Source organism: Labrus bergylta, chromosome 1 (genome assembly GCF_963930695.1).
Source record: "Labrus bergylta chromosome 1, fLabBer1.1, whole genome shotgun sequence".
Classification (NCBI taxonomy): Eukaryota; Metazoa; Chordata; class Actinopteri; order Labriformes; family Labridae; genus Labrus; species Labrus bergylta.
Window position 1 is genome coordinate 20,784,285 of NC_089195.1, and position 27,755 is coordinate 20,812,039.

General features: G+C 39.0%; 3 protein-coding genes, 1 long non-coding RNA gene and 6 other non-coding genes across 17 annotated transcripts in view; 1 reads left to right on the top strand and 9 right to left on the bottom strand.

Annotated features, from left to right (window-relative positions):
- Positions 1-1,481: 1,481 nt before the first annotated feature.
- Positions 1,482-17,549, top strand: chtf18 (CTF18, chromosome transmission fidelity factor 18 homolog (S. cerevisiae)). The gene is made up of 22 exons (XM_020639746.3): positions 1,482-1,718; positions 2,149-2,226; positions 2,326-2,470; positions 3,446-3,635; positions 3,729-3,821; positions 4,476-4,528; positions 4,630-4,771; positions 4,878-5,102; positions 5,179-5,276; positions 5,388-5,511; positions 6,082-6,218; positions 6,353-6,446; positions 6,578-6,676; positions 6,778-6,908; positions 7,620-7,734; positions 7,882-8,106; positions 8,285-8,434; positions 9,954-10,084; positions 12,538-12,682; positions 12,809-12,904; positions 14,458-14,527; positions 17,288-17,549. The coding sequence occupies exons 1-22, from the start codon at positions 1,625-1,627 to the stop codon at positions 17,407-17,409; spliced, it is 2,757 nt and encodes a 918-aa protein (XP_020495402.2). The 5' UTR covers positions 1,482-1,624; the 3' UTR covers positions 17,410-17,549.
- Positions 17,485-21,072, bottom strand: gng13a (guanine nucleotide binding protein (G protein), gamma 13a). Its single transcript, XM_020639747.3, has 3 exons — positions 20,808-21,072; positions 18,099-18,206; positions 17,485-17,970 (listed from the first exon to the last, which is right to left on the bottom strand). Exons 2-3 carry the CDS (start codon positions 18,194-18,196, stop codon positions 17,865-17,867), a joined length of 204 nt encoding a protein of 67 aa, XP_020495403.1. The 5' UTR covers positions 18,197-18,206; positions 20,808-21,072; the 3' UTR covers positions 17,485-17,864.
- Positions 21,073-21,904: 832 nt separating this feature from the next.
- LOC109988292 (uncharacterized) lies at positions 21,905-24,435 on the bottom strand. 3 transcript variants are annotated; one of them, XR_010666566.1, is made up of 9 exons: positions 24,277-24,434; positions 23,732-23,841; positions 23,480-23,532; positions 23,217-23,272; positions 22,959-23,011; positions 22,701-22,753; positions 22,439-22,494; positions 22,165-22,237; positions 21,905-22,053 (listed from the first exon to the last, which is right to left on the bottom strand). It is a non-coding gene; the product is annotated as an uncharacterized lncRNA (long non-coding RNA). The 3 variants fall into 3 exon arrangements; XR_010666568.1 differs by lacking the exon at positions 22,959-23,011 and having other exon boundaries at positions 23,732-23,844; positions 24,277-24,435; XR_010666569.1 differs by lacking the exon at positions 22,701-22,753 and having other exon boundaries at positions 23,732-23,844; positions 24,277-24,435.
- LOC114920523 (small nucleolar RNA SNORD60) lies at positions 22,310-22,399 on the bottom strand. The gene has a single exon (XR_003808842.1). It is a non-coding gene; the product is annotated as a small nucleolar RNA SNORD60 (small nucleolar RNA).
- LOC114920522 (small nucleolar RNA SNORD60) lies at positions 22,565-22,654 on the bottom strand. Its single transcript, XR_003808841.2, has one exon. It is a non-coding gene; the product is annotated as a small nucleolar RNA SNORD60 (small nucleolar RNA).
- LOC114920525 (small nucleolar RNA SNORD60) lies at positions 22,823-22,912 on the bottom strand. Its single transcript, XR_003808844.2, has one exon. It is a non-coding gene; the product is annotated as a small nucleolar RNA SNORD60 (small nucleolar RNA).
- On the bottom strand, positions 23,086-23,175 carry LOC114920529 (small nucleolar RNA SNORD60). The gene has a single exon (XR_003808848.2). It is a non-coding gene; the product is annotated as a small nucleolar RNA SNORD60 (small nucleolar RNA).
- Positions 23,344-23,433, bottom strand: LOC114920524 (small nucleolar RNA SNORD60). The gene has a single exon (XR_003808843.2). It is a non-coding gene; the product is annotated as a small nucleolar RNA SNORD60 (small nucleolar RNA).
- On the bottom strand, positions 23,607-23,697 carry LOC114920527 (small nucleolar RNA SNORD60). Its single transcript, XR_003808846.1, has one exon. It is a non-coding gene; the product is annotated as a small nucleolar RNA SNORD60 (small nucleolar RNA).
- A 989-nt stretch (positions 24,436-25,424) lies between the features above and the next one.
- Positions 25,425-27,755, bottom strand: part of LOC109988254 (caskin-1) — a 38,626-nt gene continuing 36,295 nt past the window's right edge. For all 6 annotated transcript variants that reach the window (XM_065956207.1, XM_065956211.1, XM_065956203.1 and 3 more), the window contains one exon: positions 25,425-27,407. In XM_065956207.1, the coding sequence (XP_065812279.1) occupies positions 27,311-27,407 (97 nt within the window). In that variant the 3' untranslated portion in view covers positions 25,425-27,310. The remainder of the gene's footprint in view (positions 27,408-27,755) is intronic.

A 27,755-nucleotide genomic window follows, 5' to 3' on the forward strand; every position in this document is an offset into this window, starting at 1 on the left:
CAGTCTTATCTACTTTGTGGGAGCAGGAGAGATAGCCTCGAGACGATAGAGAAACCCATAAACACTAGGTTTACAAAACAACATAACTATTTATTTAAAACACATTTCACATTTTGTCTGCTTTCATGTAGTACACAAGGAGTTTTTTCATTATATTAATACACTTACACACAAGAAAAACAGTAATAGCAACAACGCACACAGATAAAGCATCCAAAATAACTACTTTTCTATTTTCTTTTGAAAAAAGGTTAACGTTCAGTGGCTTCATTAGAGGAAATGTCTGCAGACACACCCTGATAAAGGTTAAGTTGCGGAAAATTGATGTGCCACTTCTTTGATTTTTTTTTTTTACTGAAACTGGTCTGATCACTTTTCACAAGAGACAATGTTTAAGGATGAGAAGTCCAAGAAGAAGACATGAAGGTCATCGGATGAATTTGCTTGTGTGCTCTCTGATGTGAAATGAAATCAGTGTTGCACACAAACTGCTGTTCAGTGTTTGTCTGCTGTAAGGAGCAGATGGTGGCGAAAGAGGCACCCTGACGTCACACACATCATCATCAATCTCTCAAACTAACATACTGCGAACAAACTGTCAATGCCAAAGATTAGCCCATTAGCTCTCCGGGCAATGAAACATGTTTGAAGAAGATTCAGAATGTAAAGAAATGTAAATGAGATTTAGTCATGATATATTCGTTTGTAATTCTGGACATTGCTTACTCCAGCACATAGCAAATGTAAGACAGGTTAGACTGCTAAGTTAATTGGCAAATTACATTCATTGTAATTAAAAAAGTTGTTCAAAGATAAGTGTACTGTCACTGTAAAAATGCATGTATACGTGTCTGCATTCATTTATTAAAATATTTCAACTGTTGTGTATGTATGAGAGTCCCTAAATAAAATGCAGACAAGAATTGAGACAACTCATAGATAAAACAGACTGAAGCAACTGTAAACATATTTTAAGTTAGTTTATTGTTGAAGTTTATAGTAATAGCTCTGTGGTATAGATTATAGTCACATAGCTCAAGTTAAATGTAGTTTCCCTTCACATTCTTGAGATGTTAGGATGTTATATGATATTCAATTTTTTAAGGCAAAAATCCCCTCAATAAATATCAGCCTATTTAATATCCATAGGTCTATTGTACTGTATTTTAGCCATCTGAGTGATCAAGAAAATAAATAATAATAATAATAATAAATGTTTACTTTAAATCATCACTACATACCTCAGTATATAAAAAGTCTTTAAAACTCAAGTGACACACTCCAGTCAATTATTTCGGTACTTCTTTCTGTTTTTTTATTGTTTTTTTTTTCATTTTCAGACTATGCATTTTTCTTTATTTCTATTTTTCTATTTTTCTATTTTTTTTTAAATCCTCAGTGCATGCTGGGAGATCGACGAGAAAAAAAAAACGTTCAACAACCAATCAGAGAACGGTAGACTTTGGTAACCCGGAAGTAATACATCACAACAAAGATTTGCCGGGAAATCTGCGTCGTCTTAGCGGCTGCCGAAGTTACGAATACTTATGAAAGACTCAGCCAGAGTGTGTTTTTTCTAATTAAACATAGTCTCTGGTTGTATTCTGTGTTTGTTCAAGTCAATATGGACGAATATGACGAACTTTTCGAGATACAGGACGACTTTGAGGACCAGTACGCCGATGAGCTGGAAGCGTTGGCCGAGATGGAGATGGAGAGTGAGTATCTCTAAAAGTGGGCTAACTTTTCTAAGACTGTTTTAAAGTAGCTGGTATGACTAGCCATGTTCAAAGATGACCTCAAACTAACATTTGGATCTCTCCTAACATCCTCCAATCCCCTGAAGCTTCATGTTGTGTTAATGGGGGTGGATTTTACTAAACCACTACAAAATGAGTCATGCTTGTATTGGGGATTGAATCAGTGAAAGTGGAGTTTTGCTATTTATTTAATATTCATTTAATCCTTAACAAAGGTGTTTCCTCTTATTGTGTGATGGCTGTGCCGTGTTGAAATGTTAATAAAAGCAGAACATCCATGCACGAGAAGCTGTGATTTTGTGCCACATTTTCTTAGCAGAGAAGAAATTTGATTATTAAAAAGTCATTGCATTTATAATATGTGTATGTCTCTGTTTGAATGGATTAGAGGATACCTCCAAGCCAGGGAAACGCCAGCAACAGGACATCTCTGAAATAGAGCATCTTCTGGATGATCAGCCCGGCAGTGAGTTAACTATCAGAGCGTCAAGGTGTTGTTCTGTTTGTTTGTTTGTTTGTTTGTTTGATGTTTTCTATCTGTGATGTGACTTTGTCCTCCTCACAGCCCCAAAGGCAAAGCGTCAGAAGCAGGAGGCTGGAGTGGTCAAACGACTTTTCAACTCAACCAAAGAGGTCAAAGACTTACCACAGAAAAATGACATCACCCCACCATCCTCACCTGAGCAGTATGAACCCTCTGTCCCCGTCAGGTAATGGAGATGCATGATGATCAGATGTTCATCACAGTGTCAGAAGATGACACAGTGCGATACTAAGCTATATCCTCATGCTACATTTAAACATCAACCACCTCGCCCCCCCACCTTCAAAACTGTTTTACGTCGATTTAAAACATGCTTTGCAGCGACCTGTTTTATTTTTCCTCAGATATTCTGGACCAAAAAAAGCGCTGTTTAATATCTTATGAATTATGGGCAATTCAGAATATTTTGTTTCATTATGATAATAGCTACTTATAATAAAAAAATGAAAGTAAAATCCAACTATAGGCATTACAAAAGGAGTTTCTAGATGTAAAAAAATAGGGAAACCATTTCAGTGCAAGTAAATCAAAATGTGTTAACAGTCAAATCAACATCACAAATAACAACCACTTTTCATCATGAAGAATAAAAATGGAAATTATTTTCTTTTTTAAACTAAAAGGTACGAGTCTAAATCTCTGCATGCCAAAAAGGCTACAGCTGGTGACTCTAAACTGTATCATGAGAATTCAATGCTTGTCTTTTAACTTTTCTTGTATGCTTATTGTGTAAATATTTGGTAGTCTAGTTGTTTTTAATCAATCAATCAATCAATTTTTATTTCTATAGCGTCAACTCATAACAAGTGTTATCTCGAGCTATATCTGTTATCTTTTAAGCTTGTCTTGTTTTATGGTTTTCATTCTATTTGATCAAAATAAAATTCTAGCCAAATTCTTGTAATGAGCTCAACAATTAAAAAAAAGTATGCTCAACAAAAATACCAATAATTTGACATCATTATTTCTGGGACAAAAGGCAGGAATCAAATTAATAAGATTGGCTTATTGTAATGTGATGGAATTGATCATTTTCTTTTATTTATGGATTAAATAAAATATCTTTTAAAAAGAATGTATTGCATTTTTGAAACTCGGTACAACAGTATTCTTAACATGTCTGTCTCGACATGTGTTTTAGGACTACCTCAGCCCTTTTGGATATCAGCGGCTTTGGTACGATCCCAGACACTCCCGCGCGACCTCCCACAGTGGCTCCAGCATCACTGCATGTTCTGAGACGGCCTCCTTTAGAGGGAGAGTTCATCACTGTGACAGACTCGTCAGGGAGTCGTGTCTACCTCAGACAGAGAGAAAAAACAGGGACAGAGGTGAAACTCCCACACTCTGATTTATCTGTGATATGACACACACACACACACACAAAGATGTTATAACTCTGTATTGTCTTTGCATTAATCTAGGGGGTGGAATCCAGGATGGTACCAAACTCCCTGGGTTCACTGGGACTGCTGGCAGTGCCTATAGGTGTGTTGAGAGAACAAGAAGCTGACAGGGTGAGTGACCAGGCTGCTGCTGTTTTGATTTAATCCTCAAAGTATCCTCAAATAACCAAACACAGTAATCACATGACAACTCAATCAGCTAAAGCACCTCCCTACATCCAACCATTTGATTATAATAATCCAAATACAGAGAATAGTACGAGCATTTCCAAACAAAGCACCTGAGCGTAACCGGAGCACTGTCGCGTTATTAGTAAAACAGGATTCCTCTGATGAATAAAATGTAACACTTGGCTGAGCAATCTCACCTTGTACTGAGCTAGTGTTTCATCTATTTACATGGTAGAAGCCTATATCTCTCAATTATCTGTAGGCATTTATTTTGTTAAAAAAGTGGTGATTAGATTAAAAACTTCCCCACAAAAGAGAACATATTATTTTTTAGGCTTAACACCAAACTGTACACATGGAGAAATTCAAATTGTTACTTTCCATCCAGTCCAACATGAAACATCTTATCCGACTTAAAGGAGTAAATGAGTGATGATAGTCCAATAACTAGGCAATAACTAAGAAATAAAAATGATAAAGAGGAATGTATTAAAAGATTCAAATGTTAAGTAAACTGTTTTTGCACCAGGGAACTTTGAAGGTGGTTAAAAATGAAAATGAGGTTTAATTTCTTCTCTTTTTTTTTGTTTGTAGCGTCACCAGCAGGTTGTTGAAGAATCTCAGCGTCTTACAGAGCTGCTGACAAAGTAAGTAACCAGCTGTCTCTCTCTCTCTCTCTCACATTCACTTTGGCCAATCAAAAATGTCAAATTTTTAACTTTGTTTTCCAAATTCTGACGCATACCAGTAGTGTGAATGACGTATTGGTTGAGCCTGAGAGCAGAGGAGATGAAGACAACGACGATACTGAAGACACAGAGGGCAGAACCTCTAGACTGTGGGTGGACAGATACTCTCCTGGACACTACACGGAGCTGCTCAGTGATGATGTGAGTTTTCTGTGTGTAGTTGTATATGCCCTGTGAATACATGAATACACACTCTTAAGTAGAAGTCCCCCGCACTGATGTCAGCTGTGTGTCTGCTCTGTTCTAGTTTACCAACCGCTGTCTGCTCAAGTGGTTGAAACTCTGGGACACTGTTGTGTTCGGGAGAGAGAGGAAGTCCCGCCCTGTCCGATCTGACAGACAGGCTCCCAACCAGAACTCATTCAATCCTAATCAACCTAATCAGAATCCAAAGCGCTTCAAGACCAAGATCGAGATGACTGAGGAGCTGCTGGAGGCTGAGCTGGACCAGTACCAACGACCCAGGTTCAAGGTACACAAAGGGAAATGTCACTCACATGACATTTATTTTGTTTTTCGAGATATAACTGACTTTGCTCTTTCTGTAGGTGGCGTTGTTGTCGGGTCCTCCAGGCTTGGGGAAGACTACCCTGGCTCATATCATCGCAAAGCATGCTGGGTACAATGTGGTGGAAATCAATGCCAGGTTAGAATGACCAAATTAAAACTGATCAAACTATAGTAATAAGTCATTGTTTGTTAAGCTGTTAAAAGTTCTCCTGATGGGAACACGGTGGTGCTGTTAATGTCTTTACAGTGATGATCGCAGTGCAGAGATTTTCCAGAAACGCATCGACACAGCGACACAGATGAAGTCAGTTCTAGGAGCAAATGAGAAGCCGAACTGCCTGATTATTGATGAGATCGATGGAGCACCAGCGGTATGTCCCGGGTGCTGAACACATCTGTGCCTTCTATCTACTGCAACTCTACATTTTCAAGATCTGCTGCAAGTTTCCAAGTCCATCTTACTGCTTAAAGTTAGATTTCTATTATATTGAGTTTGTTAGTTTATGGGACTACAGTTTTTTTCATCATCACATTTTTACCTTTATAATGATGAACTGTGATAAGATAAGGGTGGTTTCAAGGACAACAATCAAATATTTTGTATCTATGAAGTCACAACAAGTGAAATGTCAAATATGTACTCGCATTTGCTGTTGAATGAAAATTATAAATATGGAAGAGATTTGAATAAGCATCCTTGAATTTTTTTCCTCATTCAGAAATCCTGTCTTTGACTTCTGACCAAAGTATTTTTTTTTTCCATATGATCTGAAACTTTAAAAGTTGTCCAAAGTGCTTCTGTACAAGTGTTCAAGACTCTACAATAATCTGAACATGCGTGGCGATTATCTTCACACCCCTAAACAAGTTTGCAGCGTTAAAATGCTGCTTAAATCCTGCTTAACATGTTGTCCTTTTCCTTCCTCTTTGGCGTTCGACAGGCTGCGATCAACATTCTTTTAGCAACTCTGAACAAGAAAGACGGACATGGCGGGGAGGCCGGAACTGATCCAACAAAGAAGAAAAAAAAGAAAGAGTCCATGCTGCTTCGACCGATCATCTGCATCTGTAACGACCTGTAAGAGAGACTCTGGTGTTTTAACAGATGCTTAAAAGTGGAAAATTGTAGATTTTCTTGGTGGATGTTGAGTCAGTTAAGTAGCTAAATATTTTATCTTCTTATTATGTCTGAATACATATCTTTTTGTTTAGTTATGTTCCAGCTCTCAGACCGCTCAGGCAGCAGGCTTTCCTTCTGACTTTCCCCCAGACCCAACCTTCCCGCCTCGCACAGAGACTGGCAGAGGTCAGTTCACACCCACAAAATCACACACACACAAACATACACACACACACAAGAAAATGTACATGCAGGAGTACACAAACATTTGCGTAAAACACCACAAATCCAGGTTTTTATTGAGTGTTTGTGTGCAGATCTCCCTCCGGCAGGGGATGAAGGCAGACACGGGCACTCTGATTGCTCTGTGTGAAAAGACAGACAACGACATCAGGTCGTGCATTAACACACTACAGGTGAGTGGCCACGCTGAGGGGAAGGTCTGTCTGTTGAGTGATCAGGTAAACTATAATCATGGTGTTTATGTACGATAATATACATGTTGTTGTGTCTGCAGTTCCTCCATGGTCGGGGGCTTAAGAAGGTGGACACCAGGACCATCCAGTGTGTCTCTGTGGGTCAGAAGGACCAAAACAAAGGCTTGTTTCATCTGTGGCAGGAGATCTTCCAGTTGCAGCGTGTTAAACGGTACTTTGTCTCCTGCTACAGTTTGCCATAAATGTTCTACTGTATTTGCAAAAACCGTTTCCTAAAAGCAATGTTTACTGTTAGCAGACAAACTCAAGTGTAATCAAACTTTTTATAATGAAGCAAACATTCTGAAAAGTCATTTCCCATGTAGTTGTGCTCCTGCTACAACACAATCGTCTCTGCTTTGTTCAATGGTAATCATAATGGTTTATATGTTTGTATTTATTTAAAAGATTTCGCTTTGGCAAAACTTACCCGCAAACTTTCCAGAATACTATTTTGTTGCTCTAGACCTCCGACCTTGTTTGTGATGATTATTTTGTAATCCTTAAATCTTTTTCTCGTAAGAAATTATTCTAACATTCTGCAGAGAAAATCTGACAAAAGTGTGAAACAAAACATAAATTGAATGCACTTATTAAGTAATTCATGTCATAATCTATCAGTTGATCTCCTATAAATTCACACGTGGTTTAAAAGACATCTTTAAAGTCTTAAATTCAACTGCAGAAACCTGAATGTTATCTGGACAATCAAGAAAACAGTAAAGGCTGTCAGAGTAGTAAACAGTCTTTTTTCAGTTTTTCTGTTCTTTTCTGTTGTCTGTAAGGGAGATTTCATTTATAGTTTTTTTTTTTAGTACAACTTAAAAAAAGAGCAAGATTGCAATAGAAATATGCTGACTTGATTGTCAACTTGTTCTCACAGGAAACGTATAGGTGAGGGCTTTGAGGAGGCCCCGGGCTCAGGAGGTGGAGCTCAGAGGTTTCAGCACATTTTACATTTGGCTTCATCAAGTGGAGAGTTTGAAAAGGTTTCTCAGGTAATGAAAACATCCTCCTGATGTAAACATTATTAAAGATGAGTTATTATAAAATATCCCGTAACAACAGGCATAGCTACTGTGCATTAACAGTATATAAAACACTGTTATACTTTATGACATCCATCTGAACATGTGTGTCCTCAGGGTCTGTATGACAATTATCTGTCCATGCGTGTAAGGGATCCAAACCTGGAGAGTGTGTGCGACGCTCTGGATTGGCTGTCGTTCTCAGACAGGCTGAATTACGTGATTCTGCACGGGCAGAACTTCTCCCTCATGAGATACCTTCCCTTCCTGTCTGTGACGTTCCACTTTCTTTTTGCCCACACACACATTCCCCGAATCAGCTACCCTCACAGCCAGCACGAGGTACAAATCAACTGCTTTCACAAATATTGTACAAAAAAAGGTTAATTTTATGATTTTTTTCTTTTTTTTTTAAATGACAACATATTACTTGAAGAAAAAAATAAAGGATAAGAAGAAACCTGAGATGTTTCATAACTACTGATCTATAGTCTTTGAGTAATCATTCTGTTCTTTCCAGGCCGCCTCCCGGATCCTCAGCAGCAGGAACGCTTTGTCGACCATGTTGGCTGACATCCCAGCATGCATCAGAACGAGGATCAGCCAACTGAGCCTGACCCTTGATATTCTCACGCTGCTCCTCGACATCATCTGCCCCAAACTAAGGCCTGTACGTAAAAACATGCACACTGAACTGCATATATATGTTTGTTAATTTAGATTCATCAGCACTGTGTCTTGTTGTTAACACACACATTATTGTTGTTGTTAACTATAGACCTGCAAGAAAACGCAAGAAATGTTTAGAAAGGAGACTTTCACCTGAATGTCATTGGCTGTAACTTCTAAATGTGTGTTAACCAATCCTCTATATGTGACTAGAGCTTGGTCCTAAGTATATATCCAAACTGGAGAACTGTATGTGACCACAGATTAGGACAGATTCTTGTCCCTGTTGTCTTTATAGTGAATATCAGAGTTCTTTTTCACATTTCATGTATCTTCAGAAGATTATCACACTATAATGGTATTTTGAGGACCGGTAAGTAAGGATAAAAGTAACTTTTGTTTAGACCTATTTCTATCTCTGTTAAATATTTTCATGACACTAATGTCATAAACTGATATTTCTCTCCTGTCTTGGTGACAAACTGTTAGTGAGTCAAACAGATAAGCATCATAATCAGAATAACTTTATTGTCGTTGCACACTGTACAACAAATTAGCTTACAATAACAATAACATTCATCCAATAGCCACATGCATTCATCCACATACACACACCCCCCCATAGTACCTATAATAATATGATGAAAGTAAAAAAAAAAAGAGGTTAATTGAAGTGTTGTTTGGCCTCTGGAAATTATTTCAATTTATAAGGATATTATTCCAAATCAAATGTTACTGCACAGTGACTCTTATTGCAGATTCAATTGTATGACCTCTAAATAACCTGACCTGGATGTAATTCTATATATTATAGTCTAAACAATGCATTACGGGGGAGAGAATGAGGGTTGTCATACAGCTTAAGGACCAGGAATTAAACCTGTGTGACTGGTGCAAAGAGGACGATAGTCTCTGTATACGGGGAGTTTGCTCTACCTACGGAGCCAAACCAGTGCCCCAGGTTGTAGAGTTTAATGTCACATCATATGAAGTTAAGTCCATATTTATATAAAGACGATTCTGTTACAGCTGTGAGAGTTTTATTTTTCTGTGTGGATGCTTTTCATCCTGGTTGGCTCAGTTATAGACAATGCTGTCTCCAGTTTTGATTGGATGTACATTCAATCCACTGTACAAGGCAAACCTTTAAAACCTAATGAAGCCCAATACTACAACCCTTATATATAACCTGTCTTCACAAGCAGATCATACTGTCATGTTTTGATTAACACTCAGAATTTTCTTTGCAAAATGAAGCAGCCATTTATTTCTTCTTCGGTTGGGTCCTAGCTGTTTGGGTTCAGGTCCGTCAAATCAGACAGACAGGCTAGTTGAAAATGTTCAGTGGATAAATCATCAGGCAGTGGTGAAAAGATATGTTGTATTAAATCATTTTTAAAAGTGCATTGAAGCTCCCACTGGTCTCTGCTTCTTTTTGTGTGATCTGTAGATTTACTTTACAGTCACATTATAAAGTGGTTAAAACTTCTATGATCTAAAGTCTTGTATCTGTCATTCAGGTGAATCCGCAGCTCTTCAGCAGCAGAGAGAAGGAGCAGATGCGAGAGCTTATAGACACCATGCTGTCTTACAACCTTTCATACAGGCAGGACCGCACGCCTGAGGGACAGTACATATACATGCTGGAGCCGTAAGTACACACACACACACACTCACACACACACTCACACACACACACCTGCAGTCAGCTAGGGCACACGCAGTGCAGATGTGTGTTTCTGGGGTGTTGAAGGTCACTGCTCCTGTCCGGACTGTGGTTCGCTGCATGAAGGCTTAGAGAGTAATCCCTTTACTCCTGGTGTGTGTGTGTGTGTGTGTGTGTGTGTGTGTGTGTGTGTGTGTATGTGTGTGTGCGCGCTTTTGATTGTGAGAGAGCAAACTGAGCAGCAAGCCTCAAAGCCTGTCAGGTGGGGTACAGGTGGATTAACAAGAGACAAAGGGTTGGAAAGAAGAGGTTTAAATGAGTAGAGGAGTGAAATAAGGAGAGAGATCGTAGAAGTATATCAATGCTTTTGACAAAACGAGAACAAAACTCATCTAAGCAAGTGATCCTGGAGACTTGGGAGACATTTGGTTTTCCTGGAATTTTCTTTTCTGATTTTGTGGTCACTGAGGACATTTGAGACTGTGGTGTTGGTAAAATGGGATAACAAGCTGTACGCCTTTTGCTATGCCGTCCAGGGCCGATCAGCAGCCATTATCACATGGTGGCTCCTTTCTGCAGGCTCGCTGTGACGAGGTGCTGGTCACAAACGACTGGTGTCTTCCTCTAGTGTTAGCTTTACTGCTTCTTCTCCTGATCTACACCTTCCTGTACCTGCCCTCTCTGGCTCACCACAACACCACCCTCTGACAACTCACGGGTAGGGACTTGGAGTAGCATCGTTGGGATGTCAACCTTCAACATTTCAGGCAGTGGACACGCCAAGCTCCAACTGGATTACTTGTTTGGACTCCTCCCTTTTTTTTGGGCAATTTTGTTAATTGGTCAGACTGTGGCAGAGGTAGAGTTGAAATGTTGAGGGAGAGACAAGTGTAATAAAAGAACAGGGAAAAAAAATAATTCCCCTCAGCCATAAATCTGTTCTGGGTGACACACATTTAAAACTGTGTAACCAAAATGAACCTTTGACTGCGCGGCGTTGAGTAATCTTCTAAGTGCTCTGAGAGTTTGTGTTGATTTTTGTGTAGTCCAATCTCGGTAGTGCGCATTCATTTGAAAAGCTAAATGTTGCAACTTCTTTCAATACTGTTATTCTTTTGAAAAGCAGTTTGTAGGATGAATAGGGATTAGGTCCAGTGTGTATTTGTTGTACTTTAGGATTCATTGCTGTAGTTCAAGTTTAGCTGTTTTGACACGTGGACAAAACAATTCCCACGAGCTGCACTTGTTAACGCAAGCAACAGATTTTTTTTTTGCCAGCTCTGAGCCGTGATTGAACGCAGCAGGAACATTCACCTCCAGAAACAGGCAGGTACCGGGGCAGATGACCTTAATATCACATTACTGGTGCGATCATTGTGCTTAAAGACGCTTTATACTCTTTTATTCTGGCCAGTACATGAACTATACACGATACATTCACTATTAGTTCCTGATGAATTTCATATATATAATTATTATGACATACCTGTGCAGGAGCAGTGAGCAAAGTCGGGACTGATTTTGAATTATTTTGAAATTCTCTCATTCTGATTTATCACCAAAGGTTATTGTAGTTGGGAAAAATTGACAAAATAATACAAATGATATCCTCAAATGAGGTTTTACAAAAAAAAGTGTACCAATTGAAACTGTACTGTTTGTTTACACAACTAATTTAAAAGAAGATAATATAAATAAAAAATAGTATTTCATTTTAGCATCTTAGTCAATTTATTTCATACAAATATGCCACGTTACATATAGTTTGTCTTTAGTGGGGGGTCTTTTGTGGTTGTTAATCTTTTGTATTTAAATACTTTTTTTAATGGTTTGATATTGGTGGAGCTCCAAGAAAAAAGGTTTGGAACCACTCTCAAGATGCTGCATTAGTCTTTGCTTTCAGCTTTTACTAATAAACAGAGAGTGTAAGTGTGCCAGAAGATGCACTTCTTTATGTCAGCTGCACCTTGTATAATCTCTGATGTAAAAATGGGGCTCTGACTCTTCAAAGCTGTTCATTATCAGAGTTTTCCAAGCTCAGATGGAAAGACGTCTGATTGTCTCTGGTGACAGTCTCACAGACTGTTATTATCTTATCTATCATATATTTAGGTCGCTCAGGCATTGAGTGACAGTCTACTGGTACATTCTGTGCAATTGTCTGTGTGTGTGTGTGTGTGTGTGTGTGTGTGTGTGTGTGTGTTGGAGAAAGATGGAGATCAGCTATAAGAGGATTAAGGTTTTAGAGAGTGACAGATTCAGGGTTTGATTCTGCAAAACGTAAACCACAGCATCAAAACTACAACCTTTTTGTCCTTTTATTCTTTCATCAAAAAAAGTCTCCCTGTGTGTCAGCCTCATGCTGTTAAGACTGTTTGTGTTAAAGTTGTAAGTTTTGTTTCTTGCAGCTATATTCTTGTGTATGTGTGTGTTTGCAGGCGTGTGGAGGAGGTGGTGAGGTTTCAAGGCCTGCCTACTCGCCGTCAGCTGACATATCAGGCCAAGCAAACGATCAGCAGAGAGATGGAGCAGGAGAAGATGAGGAGAGCCGAGCAAATGATGCTGCTGAGAAACCCTGCAGGGGTGAGACACCAAACACAGCTAACACATTGTGGAGTTATTATGTACAGTACGGCCTGTTGATAATCAGGTCAGTGTGTGTGTTAATAATCTAATATCTTTTTATAATCCACTGTGTCTGTGTGGCAGAGGCAGGGAGAGAAAAAGAGCGCCGTTGCTAAGCCGACAAGGAACCACGAGCTGAGGCTGGAGAACATCGTTAAACAGACCACAGTGGAGAGCAGGGTGAGACACACACACACACACACACACACACACACACACACACACACAACTAGAGATGTGAAAAGACTGCATGAAGAGAGTTTCATAGTAGATGGGTTATGAATGTGATTCCCGTCGTCTGGGCCTTGACTCAGGATGTCAGTTAAGTTGTGAGCCCCGTGCACAGAGGCTTCTTTGGCACTTTAACCACATGTAATTCCAGACTCTCTCTTCCTCATTCCTGATACGATATGATACACTCGTATTGTATCGTACTCTCTCTCCCTCTCTCCCTGATTTCCTATTCTAGCCACTGTCCTGTCCCCTAAAACCAAGGCATGAAAAGGCAAAGACAGCACGTAGTAAACAAACAAATGAACCTGATTGTTCTTTCTATTCTAACTTCATATCGATGTTTGAGATTCACTCTGCTGAATGACTCATGCGCATGAGTTTGTTTCTGCTGAAAGGGGAAAAGATTCCTCCTGGATATATAGAAATGATTTGCATCATGAATGTAATATAACATGTTCATCATAAGACAATATTAAACTCAGAGGAGTGCTGTTTGAATTTAAGATGTTGTGTTGTTAAATAAATAAATCCCTCAAATAGATGGAGATATGAATGGGTTCAGATTGTTCAGAATAAAAGACACCATGGATCTCTTTTGGCAGGGAGGGGCTCATAAACACCTTTATTAACCCCTCTAGGGATCATTGTTTGAAGCAGCTTGTACTTAAAATATATATTTTTTAAACTGCAGCAATAGACAACAACAAAAATGTCAAATCAGATCTGAAAGGAATAATGATAAAAGCAGATTACTAATGTGGGGATCATTTAGTCGTTTCATTGCAGTGGGGTTTAAAAAAGGTCTAACACTCCTAAACCTGCGAGGAGGTCTGATTTGCTGCTGAAGAATTCTTCATAATGGTCAGTGTGTAAAATGTAAAGACATAAAGGCAGCAATTATTTTTCATTAAGTAACAGTAAGATGAGTTCTTGATGAATGTGTCAGGTTTTTATTGAATATTTGACCACTTAATACATACACCATTATACGTATTTGTCATCGATATCGCTGTTTCACTTCACATTTTCTTACAGTGAAGCTCTTTGTACTCTTAGTATAAGCATTGTATGAGTTAAGTTTTCATTAGCTCTCTGAGTTGATTTGCGAAGTAGAATTACGCCTCCTGCAGCTTTGTTAGTTTGTGCCTTTAGGTGGCGCCAGAGAGGACCACAAAACACTTCACATTGAGCATTTGAGAGCCTGTGTGGCTGAGCTGCGGAGTTAGAATAGATCAGTAATGAGTGACAGAGAGAGAGGGAACCTCTAGAGGGCAGAAACGAGGATAATGAGAAGCTACTGGGTTAAAGCCCCTGATGGTGAAACTGTGAAATGAGGCTAATGAGAGGTTGTGTGTGTGTGTGTGTGTGTGTGTGTGTGTGTGTGTGTGTGTGTATTTCTTTTCATTGTCACTGACCTCTTTATTGAGGACAAAAACTGAAACTTTATGATTAACCTGAACCTGAACCTCTCTGTATCTTTGTGTGTTTATGTTGTGCAGCCGGAAGTGGATTTCTTTGGACGAGCTCTTGCCCCCAAACTCCCGAAACCTCAGCTTTCCTCAGACTCAGGTACAGTTTGACATTTCCAAGCCTCAGTCATCCAAACCTTCACAGGCTGTTTAGTGGAAAAATGCCTTGAGGTACATCTGGTCGAAAACACACAGCAGAGGTGATTACTGATGTGTGTTATGTAACACTGCAAATTTAGATCTCCTGTGGCTCACTGCAGGCAGGAGATCTGGTCTGTCAACAGCCCTGCTGTCTGCATAATGTAGAAAATATCATATTTCTGTTAGCAACTAAAAGACTTGACATTTCTTATCTACAGTTTTACACTCATATTGGATGCCTAACAATCTCTATGCTTTCTTGAATATAAATGAAGAGTAAAACAGCAACCTAAATTACTTAAATGATGTATTTCAAAAGGCCTTAAGTCATTAGAGCTCTAACATCCTAATAAAAGTTGGTAGATTAGTAGCTGCTGTCTGGCATTCCAGTAGCTTTATGCCACTGGAAACAAACATGACTGCTGTGTTCAAATGCATCACAGCTCCAGGCTAAAAATAGCACATTTGCATAAACAATAGAGCTCTTCAGCAGAATCATGTCGCTCCTTCTCTCTCTCCTCCATCACGGCCAGCTGAGGTAAAAAATATTTCAAATAGTGATTTCAATCTGGAAAAGCATATCACTGCTCCAATGTTACTTAAATATATACAGAAATAAACGTCCCGCTAACGCATTTGTTTGTATACAGCGTTTCTTCAAAACAGCATGAACCTAATATGTATCCACCAAAGTGACTCGTTCTTCTCAACAAGCAGGTTTAAACAAATATAACAATTAAAGGCCTCTTATACTCATTGATCGTTTTTTTAAGATTCTGGCAAAAAGAACACAGATTTAAAACCTGAACACAATAATTAGTGGTACAGAACCACAATATACACTGAACAGGTAATAGCTACAAGTTTGCCTGTTTTATTTTAAATCTCTGAGTCAGGTCTGAGCAAGCTATGGTTTTTTATTCATTATTCATTGTAATTTGAATCCATGCTCTCTGCAAATACTGTAAATACAAAAAAAAAAGCCCCTAACTCTTGTAGATAAAGGTCCCCAATACATAGGTTTTTTTCCAGTATCTTTACACTCTCCTTTGCATTATTATATAATTGTAATCTTGATCTATAGGCCTATATATTCAGTCTCATGTTTCAGTGCTTGTGTTATTCCCTTTGTCTATTCACGTGTCCTCCACATGTGCACTCACATCTGGCCAATACAGCTGATTCAGAATTTTCACCAAATCACAGCAGGGCATGTATGTGAAAACTTTGCCCAGTTTTGAATCCATTCACGATGACCTTTACATTTTTTTTTTTTATGCAGTTGAGTGGCATGGGCCCAGATTAAGGGCTCAGCGGGTGTTTTAAAATAAAATGGATACGTTGAAAATTACTAACCCTGCTGAAAGCCCTGCATTACTGAGATTGATCGACAGGGTAAACATGGTTCACATGCAGATCCACAGCTGTGAGCAGATCAAAGCAAGAGCCAACTGTTGTTGGAACAGTCACAGCTTTTAAGTCATGCATTCTTTGTCGATAACTCAGGGCTCCTGCAACAAAAGATTATTAAATGGTTTTTCAGAAGAATACCATTCAACTGCATCTGCCGTTATCAAGCTCTGTTCTTTTCTGTGGTTCTTTTGATCACATCTGATTATACATACATACAGTACAACACAAGAGTAGCAAAAAGTGCATTGAATATCAGAGAAATACATAAGACTAAATGCATTAGGAGAATGAAGTGGACAAGGGTTCAAATCATAGAAAACATGCCTAAATAAGGATAAATAGTCGTATAATGAATTAAGTAACAGAGTAAGATGAGTACGAGAGTAATGGCATCATAGACAGCAGTATTGGCAGTTCAGAAAGACACTCACGGTCCATATATTCAAACTCCAGGTGACTGATACTACACTGATAATAAAAAGTTATAATGTTCTGTTGACCTAACCATGTTTGATGTAAAGCTCATATGTCTCCAGTCTGCGACGGACTTTTCATGTCCATGCATTAGACACATTCCCTGTCTTCGGTACAGGTCACATTTTGGTGGATTGGAGTTGACCTCCTTCCGTGTCACGTTCACGCCCTGTATTTGCATTGCCTTCTTGTAAATATCCTGCCTACTCCTGTGCTGTGGAGAAGAATGCAAAGCGTCTTTCAAATGATGTGAGGTAGTTCCATAGAGAGTGAGATTCAAAACTTAAACTCACTGTTACAGCTTTGTGAAGATCTTTAGTTATAAGTAGGGCTTCAGATAATGATTACTTTCAGTATAGAGAATTCAATATATCTATATCTATAGATGTTGTTCAGTATCGTAACTTCTCGAAGACAACTCTGACGTCTCTCGTTTGCTCATTTTGTCAGAATGACAGAGACAATAACTCAAAGATTTTCTAATCTGATGTGAGGATTAGCAGCTTTTTCATGCAGTCATTTTTGTTTGTTTTCAATCCTATTTATGCCTTTATTTTAGAGACAGGACAGTCGATAGAGTTAGAAACTGGAAAGAGAGCGAGAGTAGGGAATGACATGCGGTATGTTTGATTTGATGTGTAAACAACTGGTTAGCCATCTGATTCTGTATTAACAGTAAATTACGTTATTCAGAAAAGGGGCAGGAATTATAGGTTTTTCTTCACTCTGCGCCTGTTTGTTCATGGACAGTGTAGAAGTATTTTGACTTACACTGAAATTAACAAATACATCAATCATGAAATATAAAAATGCCCTTGTCCTCTCTTTGCAGGCGAGAGGTGTCCGGTTCAGTGTATGGGAACGGCTGTGGGTAACAGTGACGTCTGGTTCCGCTTCAACGAGGGGATGTCCAACGCTGTCAGGCGAAATGTTTACATCCGAGAACTGCTGTAACGCCCCAAAGTACACACACGCAAACTTTGAACTATTTTACTTTGCCTTGTCTAAAGAAAAGAAAAAATCCAGCTGTTAAATTCAAAACAGTCTTTATTTTGATTGACAGTGTAAAGAGCCAATAAAAACATGTTGTTGAACATTTCTCAGCAGTCCTTCAAAACAAACCTCGAGAAAGCTACTCAGTGCTGAACGCTCACACACATACACACACACATGCACCCACTCATGCATACACACATACAGTAGTCGAAACATAATTTAAAAGCATTTAGGAGTCTTCCAATAAATAAACATAACAATAGCAACATTGTGTGTGTGTGTGTGTGAAGAAGAGAGTTAGTGCAGCGTGAATGTGTTTGTGGGAGTGCATGATTCTTTCGTTTATATGCGTCTGTGATTGTGTGTGCGTGGGCGTGTGTGTGTGTGTGTGTGTGTGTGTGTGTGTGTGACCATTAGAGGATCACACACTTGCCCTTCTCCACCCAGGGGTTGGCTCTCATCAGCTCCGGGTTCAGAAATGGATCCTCACACACACAACCCTCGATCCACTTCACCAGCCTGCGGAGAAAAAAAAACAACCACACACACACACACACCATCAGCATGAAGCTTGTACTTTGGAGAGCTTTTATGAGTGTGCTTTTTGCGTGTCTGAAGGTGTGTGTGCGTGGACAGTACACACTCACTCAGTAACGGTGATGGAGGATTTCTCTCTGTTGATTGCCAGCTGATACTGAAGGCTCTCCACCTCTCTCCTCATCTGTGGAACGTCTAACTCCTCCATGATGCTACTGCTGTTATCACACACAGAAACAGACAACCGATTCCCTTTCAGACTGTTTCATTACATTTTTCTCCTGACATAAAACATAACTTCACTCAGACAAAATATTACAAAAACTAAACAAACACCAGACAACAGATTCAATCACTAGAGGATTAAGAGTGAAGACACACAACTAACACATCAAACCTTTTTAGGGATTATAAATAATTCAAATTAAGGGCCGTCCCCTAAATGTCATTTAATCCAACAAACAGTCAAGAAAACTCCAAGTAAACTTTAATTTTAAAAGTCACACCTTTGCACTTTTTTAGCTGTGTCACGCTCACAAAACAGAGAAATGACAGCATCGCAGTTTGTACATGTTTACAAATCAAGTATTCTTCATTAGTCAGCGTTCATTTTTCACAGTGCAACGTTTTAAGGAGTTTGACTACAGGAGTTTGATTTGGGGATTCAAACCAGGGAAAAAAAACATTAAAGCAGAATTTAATGATAAAATCTGGTCCTTCCTTTTCTCCTTGGTGGATCTTTTGGGACTGCTGCTGGATTTCGCTCTGTTTTTTCTTAATAATATGTAACATAACATGATAATTTAAGATTCAGCTGTATGATCTCTAATGTCCTCTATCAGGTAAAAGATGTGGTTAAAAATAACAGCGACCTGATGTCAATCAGAATCAGAATGGGATGGGTTTTTTTTTTTGCGAAGTACTACAAGTAATTTGTCTATTTAAGTGGGAAAAAAAGAGTTGCATTTTAAATAAGTTAGTGTAAAAAAAGTCGGTCAGATTGTTATGGATTACTGATATAAAAATCAAAGAAGTGTTAATGTAAGCACTCCTTTAGACTGTTTTTATATAGTTTACTTTAATAAAGGTTCATTAGCTCCACAGTTTAGTACACTTGGTTTGAGCTATCCTAAATCAATAAATAACACATTTTCCTCTTATTTGGGGATTATTTTCTCTGGCGGATTAATAAATGTCTAGTGCTCACTTAGATATTAACATTCACACTGTGGTGGAAGTTGGAGGGACTCCAAATGAACTCAAGTTCATCAGCCATTCAGTGCAACAGTACGGCTCATTGATGTGTTTTTAATCGTTTTTTTAAACAATAATTGGCCTCTGTGACGCCAAGGAGTAGACTATCTAAAGGCTGTCGCTACACAGACAATAAAAACATTGTTGACTGTGGTCATTCACTGGATTTGTTGAAAGAAAGGAAAAAGATAAACAAGCAGTATCCTTTGAATCAATCTAACCAAGAACATGAAATATTAACAGAGTAAATATAACAGATTTACATTTAAACTGATGTGTTATCTTTTACTACAGTATTCAATCAGAGGTTTGAGTCTGTTCTTTTGGTGTTAACTTCAAGCTCCTCTGTAGTACTTGTCTTTATATTTCCTGGTTAAATAAACGGGTTTTAAGAGATACAAAATATAGATGGGTGGATTGAGACATGAGAAAATGATCCAGATATTTCTTAACAGTAAAAAAAAAATACAAATAGATTTAATTTTTTTGGCAAGCAAAAATATGTATTTACATAATTACTAAACAGTCACCATTATATTAATACAACAGTACTGCAGTGTATCATACTGCAGTACTGGAGGCAGGATGTTATAATTAAATGTAGTTCTATTCTTAACACATTTCATGTTCAAACGCTTTTTAAACCATTCATTCTGAATATTAGAACCTGCAGTTAGGATTGAGTGCAGATTATTGTGCTAGTTTATCAACATGATAGAAACAATTCAGACTTGGTGAATTCTCTCTCCTTATTCGACACATAACTGATAACAGTACAGACAAATGTAGCACAGGTTACCAAACTGAGAAACATGTTCTCTTCATAGAATGACTTTTGTCCCTAAAAAAATAAATAAAGCATCAGTTGTTGGTGTCACACTAAAGAGCCGGTCCACATCAAAATGCTGTATGATCAGTGTGCCGTGAGGAATTTGCACTATGTTGTACATCTGCAGCTCTGAGGGAGTACTAATCTTTATAGGCGAGTACACCAGCTGCTCGGACTATCTTTTATTCTTTATTATTGTAAACTGCCCCACCCTGCAACAGACCACATAACAGCAGGAAGAGAGAGGGGGGGACGTTGAGAGATACTAAGGACAGCTGAGGACCGACCATATAGATCAGTTCAGTCCTCTCTACTGGAAACAGCCTCCTCCTCCTCCTCCTCCTCCTCCTCCTCCTCGTTTAATGGATGTGAGTAAGTATGCTGTCCTGTGCCCATTTTCCTCCAGTAGCATCCATCCACCCTGCTGGAGCCAAATGTTCCATAAAAAGGCCTCCATCCTCCTCCTCCATCCTCCTCCTCATCATCATCATTTAATTATAACATCCACGGAATGTGCTACAGTGACACATCATCTCCATCACTCATCAACCAGGGATATTTAAAGCACCTCAGCACACATTTAAGTCGATTTTGAGTCGAATATCTGTCTATGAAGGGAAACATGGAGTATAGATGTTAGCTTTGCACTTAAAATATCAAAACGTCCGCTTAAAGGTCGTGATTTTTAGTGAGCAAAGAGACGCGTGAAATCCCCGCACAAACCAGCGCAACTTACCGTCAGACGAGCTGAAGGGGGGACCGCTGGAAGATTTAGGTGTTTTCGCAGGCCGATGGAGGATGTTTAGACGAGGATAATAAAAAACAAAAAAGCAGCTGATAGTCGATGGAGTTACCCTAGGCAGAGGAGTCCGGCTTCGATGCAGGCAGGCAGGCAGGAAGAAGAGGAAGACGAAGAAGAACAAGGGGGGAGGAGGAGGAGGCTGTGTGTGTGTACGACGCAGAGGCACTCCCCTGCGCTCCTGTCCGCTAGCGACTGGATGCGGGATGCGCAGGGCGGAGTGAAAGCAGCTACGGCCGCCTACTTTGACAGTCAAACTACATCTGCGAGAAGAGAGAGCCAAGCACCTGTATGGAAATCTCTGGGAGCAGCTCTGAAGCCGAGCTGAGGGCAGGAAACACGCAAATGAGGATTCCCACAGGAGGAAAAAAAAACAAAAAAAAAAAACAAGCCCGGAGATCATTTTCCATTCACATGACTGGAGCAGATGTTGGCTGCCGTGTTAAGAGTCCCGAGAGAGAGAGAGAGTCCAGAAAAATGGGACATGTGAGGCTTGAAAGACTTAAACGACTGAAAGCACGTCATAGAATTTGTCGACATGTTCCTTTTAATTTCGCCAATTTATTTAAGTCACAAAAATATATATATCTATGCTGGACAAAATTATTGTCGACTATGTGAAAGCCACATGAATTTGTACTTTATAGTGTAACGAGTGATGGAAAACATTAAACCCCCCCCCTCCATGTATCATCTTCTACTTTAACAGATACTTTATTGGGATCTGTTAACCCCATCACTTTGTACAATTTCAAATAATTTAATTTTTAATAATGAAAAAGTCAAATAATTGTCAAATGGGTAAAAGACATCATGCATATGCTTTCCCTCCAACTAGTATTTCATAGACTATTCTCTCATACGTGCAAAAAGCAGTCGAGCGCTATGAAGTCAGATGTAATTAATACATTCTTATTAACAGTAGTAAAACACCACCCAAAAAAAAAAAAAAAAAAGACCATTGAGAAAGTAACCTACATACTCTTATTTATCAAATAAGCTCATATTTAAGTATAGAGAACATGAATCAATGATTTAACAATTTGTTAGTTTTTATTTCTCTTTAATGTACATTTGGTGACTCTGTAGGCCCATCTTCAGTGTACATTTCAAATAGTCATTTGGTTTAGGTTTCTCCTCTCGGCTCAGAAGTTCTTTAATGGAGTTACAACCATCGGGTTACCTGAAAGAAACATCCCATTAGAATGATCTCTGCAGAAACAGTAATACGATAGCTTGTAGCCCAAAGGGTACGAGTAAAAATATTTTTGTTTGCTTTACCACACAAGCTTACCTGCAGAATAAATAAGACCACAAGAGGTCAGTCAACAGCAGGATCACTTGCTCATTTGACTCCTCAAACAAACCTGCAAGAGTAAAGTTCAGGTTTAAGTCTCAAAAAAAAAAAACACAAGAGTCATGCAAATGTTTTACTGCAGGAGCCTCAGAGTCAAGTTAGAATCAGGAGCTGGAGTTCAGCTCTCATAGTAGGTGTCAGAAAAGTATATTTTAGATTGTCGTCATCAGCTGACAGAATTACTGAATGCAGGAGTACTTCAGACACTCACCGGCTTTAGGACCCAGCAACCTTGTTGTAGTAGAGACCACATTTTGATCCTCAGACCTTTGAGAGACGGAAAAAATCTTTAAAACGATAATATTCAATTCAAGTCAACACCAGTACAGTAATAATGAAGCCTCAGAATAAAGGTAGAATCAGGAGCTGGAGTTCAGCTCTCATAGTAGGTGTCAGAAAAGTATATTTTAAATTGTCATCATCAGCTGAAATAATTACTTAGCAGTAAATGCAAGAATACTGAAGACACTCACCGGCTTCAGGACCCAGTGACCTTGTAGTAGAGACCAGATTTTGATCCTCAAACCTGAGAGAAAAGAAAACAATTCAACTCAAAGTAAACAACATTCAGTTCAACACTAGTTCAGTAATAATGAAGCCTCAGAATAAAGGTAGAATCAGGAGCTGGAGTTCAGCTCTCATAGTAGGTGTCAGAAAAGTATATTTTAAATTGTCGTCATCAGCTGAAATAATTACTTAGCGGTAAATGCAAGAATACTGAAGACACTCACCGGCTTCAGGACCCAGTGACCTTGTAGTAGAGACCAGATTTTGATCCTCAAACCTTTGAGAGATGGGAAAAATATTTAATTAAAACAATACTATTCAGTTCAAGTCAACACTAGTACAGTAATAATGAAGCCTCAGAATAAAGTTAGAATCAGGAGCTGGAGTTCAGCTCTCATAGTAGGTGTCAGAAAAGTATATTTTAGATTGTCGTCATCAGCCAAAGTAATTACTTCAATATAAAGAATACTGAAGACACTCACCATCTTTTGAACCCAGTGAACTTGTAGTAGTAGAGACCAGATTTTGATCCTCAGACCTTTGAGAGAAAAGAAAACTATTGAACTCAAAGTAAACAACATTCAGTTCAACACTAGTTCAGTAATAATGAAGCCTCAGAATAAAGTTAGAATCAGGAGCTGGAGTTCAGCTCTCATAGTAGGTGTCAGAAAAGTATATTTTAAATTGTCGTCATCAGCTGAAATAATTACTTAGCGGTAAATGCAAGAATACTGAAGACACTCACCGGCTTCAGGACCCAGTGACCTTGTAGTAGAGACCAGATTTTGATCCTCAAACCTTTGAGAGATGGGAAAAATATTTAATTAAAACAATACTATTCAGTTCAAGTCAACACTAGTTCAGTAATAATGAAGCCTCAGAATAAAGTTAGAATCAGGAGCTGGAGTCCAGCTCTCATAGTAGGTGTCAGAAAAGTATATTTTTGTTTTGTCATCACAGGCTGTACATCTTCAACATGCCAAATATATAAACTTACCAGCTCTTCCACCATCCCTTTGGAGAGCCATCACTTTGGAATCAGCTCTCATCCACGGTGTTGAGGGATAACCATGTAATGCCGTGTTAACCATTCCTCAGGTGTACCAGCTTCTAGAGGGGAAAGCAAAGGTGATTTAATAAAAAGGATTAAACACACACAGGCTACTGATCATCAAGTGAAACCCCAAGTTAATTTGATTTAAGTTGAGCCCAGTTGATAAGGCTTTGAAAGGCATCCTGAAGTTCACACATTAGTTAGTTACACTAGGTACAGAAGCGAGCTGCCCTCTGAAAACGGGTTGAAATGCTGAACCACAACACTTCAAACTTGTTTTACATTTCAGGTAACAAGAAGAGAAACCGGTCAATATAAAAAAAACAAAAAAACAAAAAAAAAACAATCGATTGTTCCTAATGAAAAAGGATTCACTCTTAACACGTGGTGTCCATTTGGTTTAGTAGCTCTGTCTTCTGCAGGACTGCCACGTGTTGCTGCTCAGACCAACATGTGAAGAGGAAACAATATCACAATATGATACTCACTTGTCCTGACCAGTTCGGCCACATTAAGTGACTTGCTCCAGTCATCTTTGCTGCGATGGGGTGAAAATATTTGAGAGCACAAAAGGACACTGGACACACACATCTCTCTTCGCCATTCTAACAGAGGCCGAACAAACAAGAACACAGCTTTATAAACGACTTCCGACTTCCGACAGTCCCTCCCACTTCCGGTTTAGCGTTTCAGCAAGCGGGTCAGCCAACTTCATTCTTTCTTTTAATTTAAGAGCACATTTATTGGGATTTGCTGAGCATATGTTGGGTTGTATAAGTCTGCCTTTTTGTGTAACCTAGCGTTTGAACTCGTCATTTTAAGGACGATAATAACAGCGACAAGTTATTCATTCAAGAACAACATCTCCCATGAGTCTTACAAGTATGTTATTTGTCAAAGCCTTGAGGAAGTTGTAGTTTTTAAATGCAAAATCAAAAGTAGTTTCTGCAAGGTTCAATGATTAGATGTGACGTTTTCAGGTACAAACTATGCTTTGAGTGACAAATTGATACAGCATGTTTGATAGTAAATATAATATCTCTACGGCGCCCCTTAAGTCCAAAAAAGTAAAAAAATATATATATATATTGTGATGATAGATAATAAATTGTGCAGAAAACACAAGATAATAACTCAAAAGTGCAACTGGCTTTTAAGTTTATTACATCTAATTAACCAGATTGCTAATACATTAAGGTATCCATATTATAGGGTTTTTTTAAACAACGAATTAATATTTATCTGTAGGCTATAATATGTGTAAATCAATCCCTTTAGATTAATCTAACATATGGAGTCTGAAAGACATCAGAATCTGGCCTGAAAAATTCTATTGTTTGCAGAATGACATTTATTATGTTTACTATGGTCCCCAGAATTTCAAATAATATTGCAGAATACACTGTATGCTTTATAAAATGTTAACTAGTCCTTAAACCGATGTCTGGACTTTGTAGATACAGGTCTTACAGTTCTTTTTTGTTTCAACCATGGCCAGGCCTTATCACTTAACCTCACAAAGCTAAAGCGACTGAAAGGAAGCTAATCCCTGTCGCCAGGAACCAAAATGTTGTGTTGTGTAAAATACTAAATAGAATGAAATGGAAAAAAAAAGAAACACACACAAAGAGTGAAGCAAGATTTAATTTATACATTTATTTATTTTGATCACAGCTGTACAGGAATGCATCGTCACTGCGGAAACACAACCCAACCCAACCATGGCACAACAGCCATCACAACACATCCAAAACTCAACCAGAAATGTACAGGCTCAATCATGTCACCTCAATCGGATATCTATAACTATCATCATAATTATTATCATTATTATTATTCACATAGAACCATCTGTCTCTCAAATATATCTTTGTTTTCAAAGAGCATAAAAATACAAGTGGACTCTTCATTTGGGTGAACACTGTTGCTTGATCCACTGTTTGGCCTACATGGGGTGGGGGGTGGGGGGACCACTGAAAACTGGGGAGCTGAGAAAGAGCAGAGCCAATTTATTACAGCTTACAGGGGGTCTGCATGGGCGCGAGGGGGCTCTTACAATGCTTCTCAATGGTTACAGGAGGATCGCAGACAGGGTGATTGATTGTTTAGGACACAAAACTCAACCTATAACCTACTTCTGACAACACACATATACACAAGGAACCAGAAAAAACCTTTAAAAAGTATGAAGTGGGGGAAAAAAAGAAGAAACAAGGGATGGGCAATTTTAATTTGAATATATGAAAGAACACTACCAAGGCACAGAGCGTTGTAAAGTTAACAAAAAGGTCACAGAGGGAGATAAAAAGAGGCGGGGGGGACAGGATGGAAAGTGGGCAGAATAGAGGCCGTTTCACTAACCAACACTAGAGGGAGCTCTAACAGCTCAAATACCCAGGTATATTATAAACTCTATGTATGTATACTGGATGTACTATATAAAGCATTGAAATATGGGATTATCTTTTTTAAAAACACTGTTCACTGCAGCAGGACAAAGGGAAACAGCTCATGAGTGTGTATATGTGTGTGTGTATGTGTGTGTGTGTGTACAAGTGTGTCTTTGCATGTTATGTGTATGTGAATTTGTAGATTCATTTCCAAGCAAGTCTCCATAGATGGAGCTACACACCAACAAAGCAGAACACCAGCAAATACACAACCAATGAAATGTTTATCTGCATATGTGTAAATGTGTTAGTGTCTCAAATTTCATGGACACACATCTATATCATCTTTCTGATTGTTAGAATAACTACTGTACGAGTGGGAGGACAATGACATGAGCATCGGCAGGGACTACACACACTCGAAACGACAACAACAGCAACAGTAACAACATCAGCAGCAACAACAACAACATGAAGATAGACGACACACAAGTCAGGAAGTTCCGGCTAACCACAATCCTCCACTCACACAGAAGAGAAATCTGGAAAAATTCATATTTTTTTGACATCTCAGGAGTGAGACAGACTTAGAAAGCGGCCCGTCTTTCTGTGTGCTTTTTAAAACTCTCGCTGGTATCTCATCTGTATGCATCCTGTCTATCGATCCAGCTACCTTATCCCCCTGTCAGTCAGTTGTGCTTATTCTTGCAAGCAATATGCTTATCAGTCTGTCTCCCTGTCTGACTGGGTTTACATCTCTGTCCTAGCCAGAGTCTGCGGAGATAAAAGGATGAGGAAAATGATTGTGCTTCACGGTCCAGGCAGCTGTCTCAGACTCGGAGGTGGTGATGATTCGCTGGGCTGCAGAGGTCAGAGGTTGTGTGGGAGCGGCCTCCTCGCATCAGGAGGCGTTCTAGAGCTACCCCACCAGGCGAAGAAGACTCCCTCCTCGGTATTTTTTCTGTACAAGGCTACATCACAAGCGCTCAAACACACACACACACACACACATACAAACACTCTCTCAGAGCACCAGCGTCAAGCCTTGAGAGAGTTTTCTTCATACACCTACACATGACGAGGAAGAGGAGGGGGATAGAGGGCTTGTATGAGACTGTACGTGCGAAGCAGATCAGTCAAGCATTGCATCCAGTTGGTCTGCCAAGTCGTCAAACATGCTGCCGATGTCATCCAAGATGGAGACTGTCTCCTTTTTGCTGGAGAGAGAGCTGCAAGTTGGAGAGAAAGAAAAGAAGATTGTGAAGATGGCAGGCAACACCGTTGCAGAAAATAGAAGATACGGGGTGTGAATTGGGTTTTCACACATTGTTTATTTGCAATTTAAAGATCCTTTCTAATGATAAGCACAATGTTCTTAAACAAAGATACACAGGAGTCGACAGGATAACTTGAAAATGCTCTAGGGTGCTTGCAAATGCTATTTTTGGGGGGCGTTTAAGGGGCAGTGAGTACAGGTTGTTAGCACAATAGTGACAAAGGGCCTTGGAATATTGTGAAATACAATCTTTTATCACCTCACTCAATTTGAGATTTAAAGCAATTTAATGATGACACAT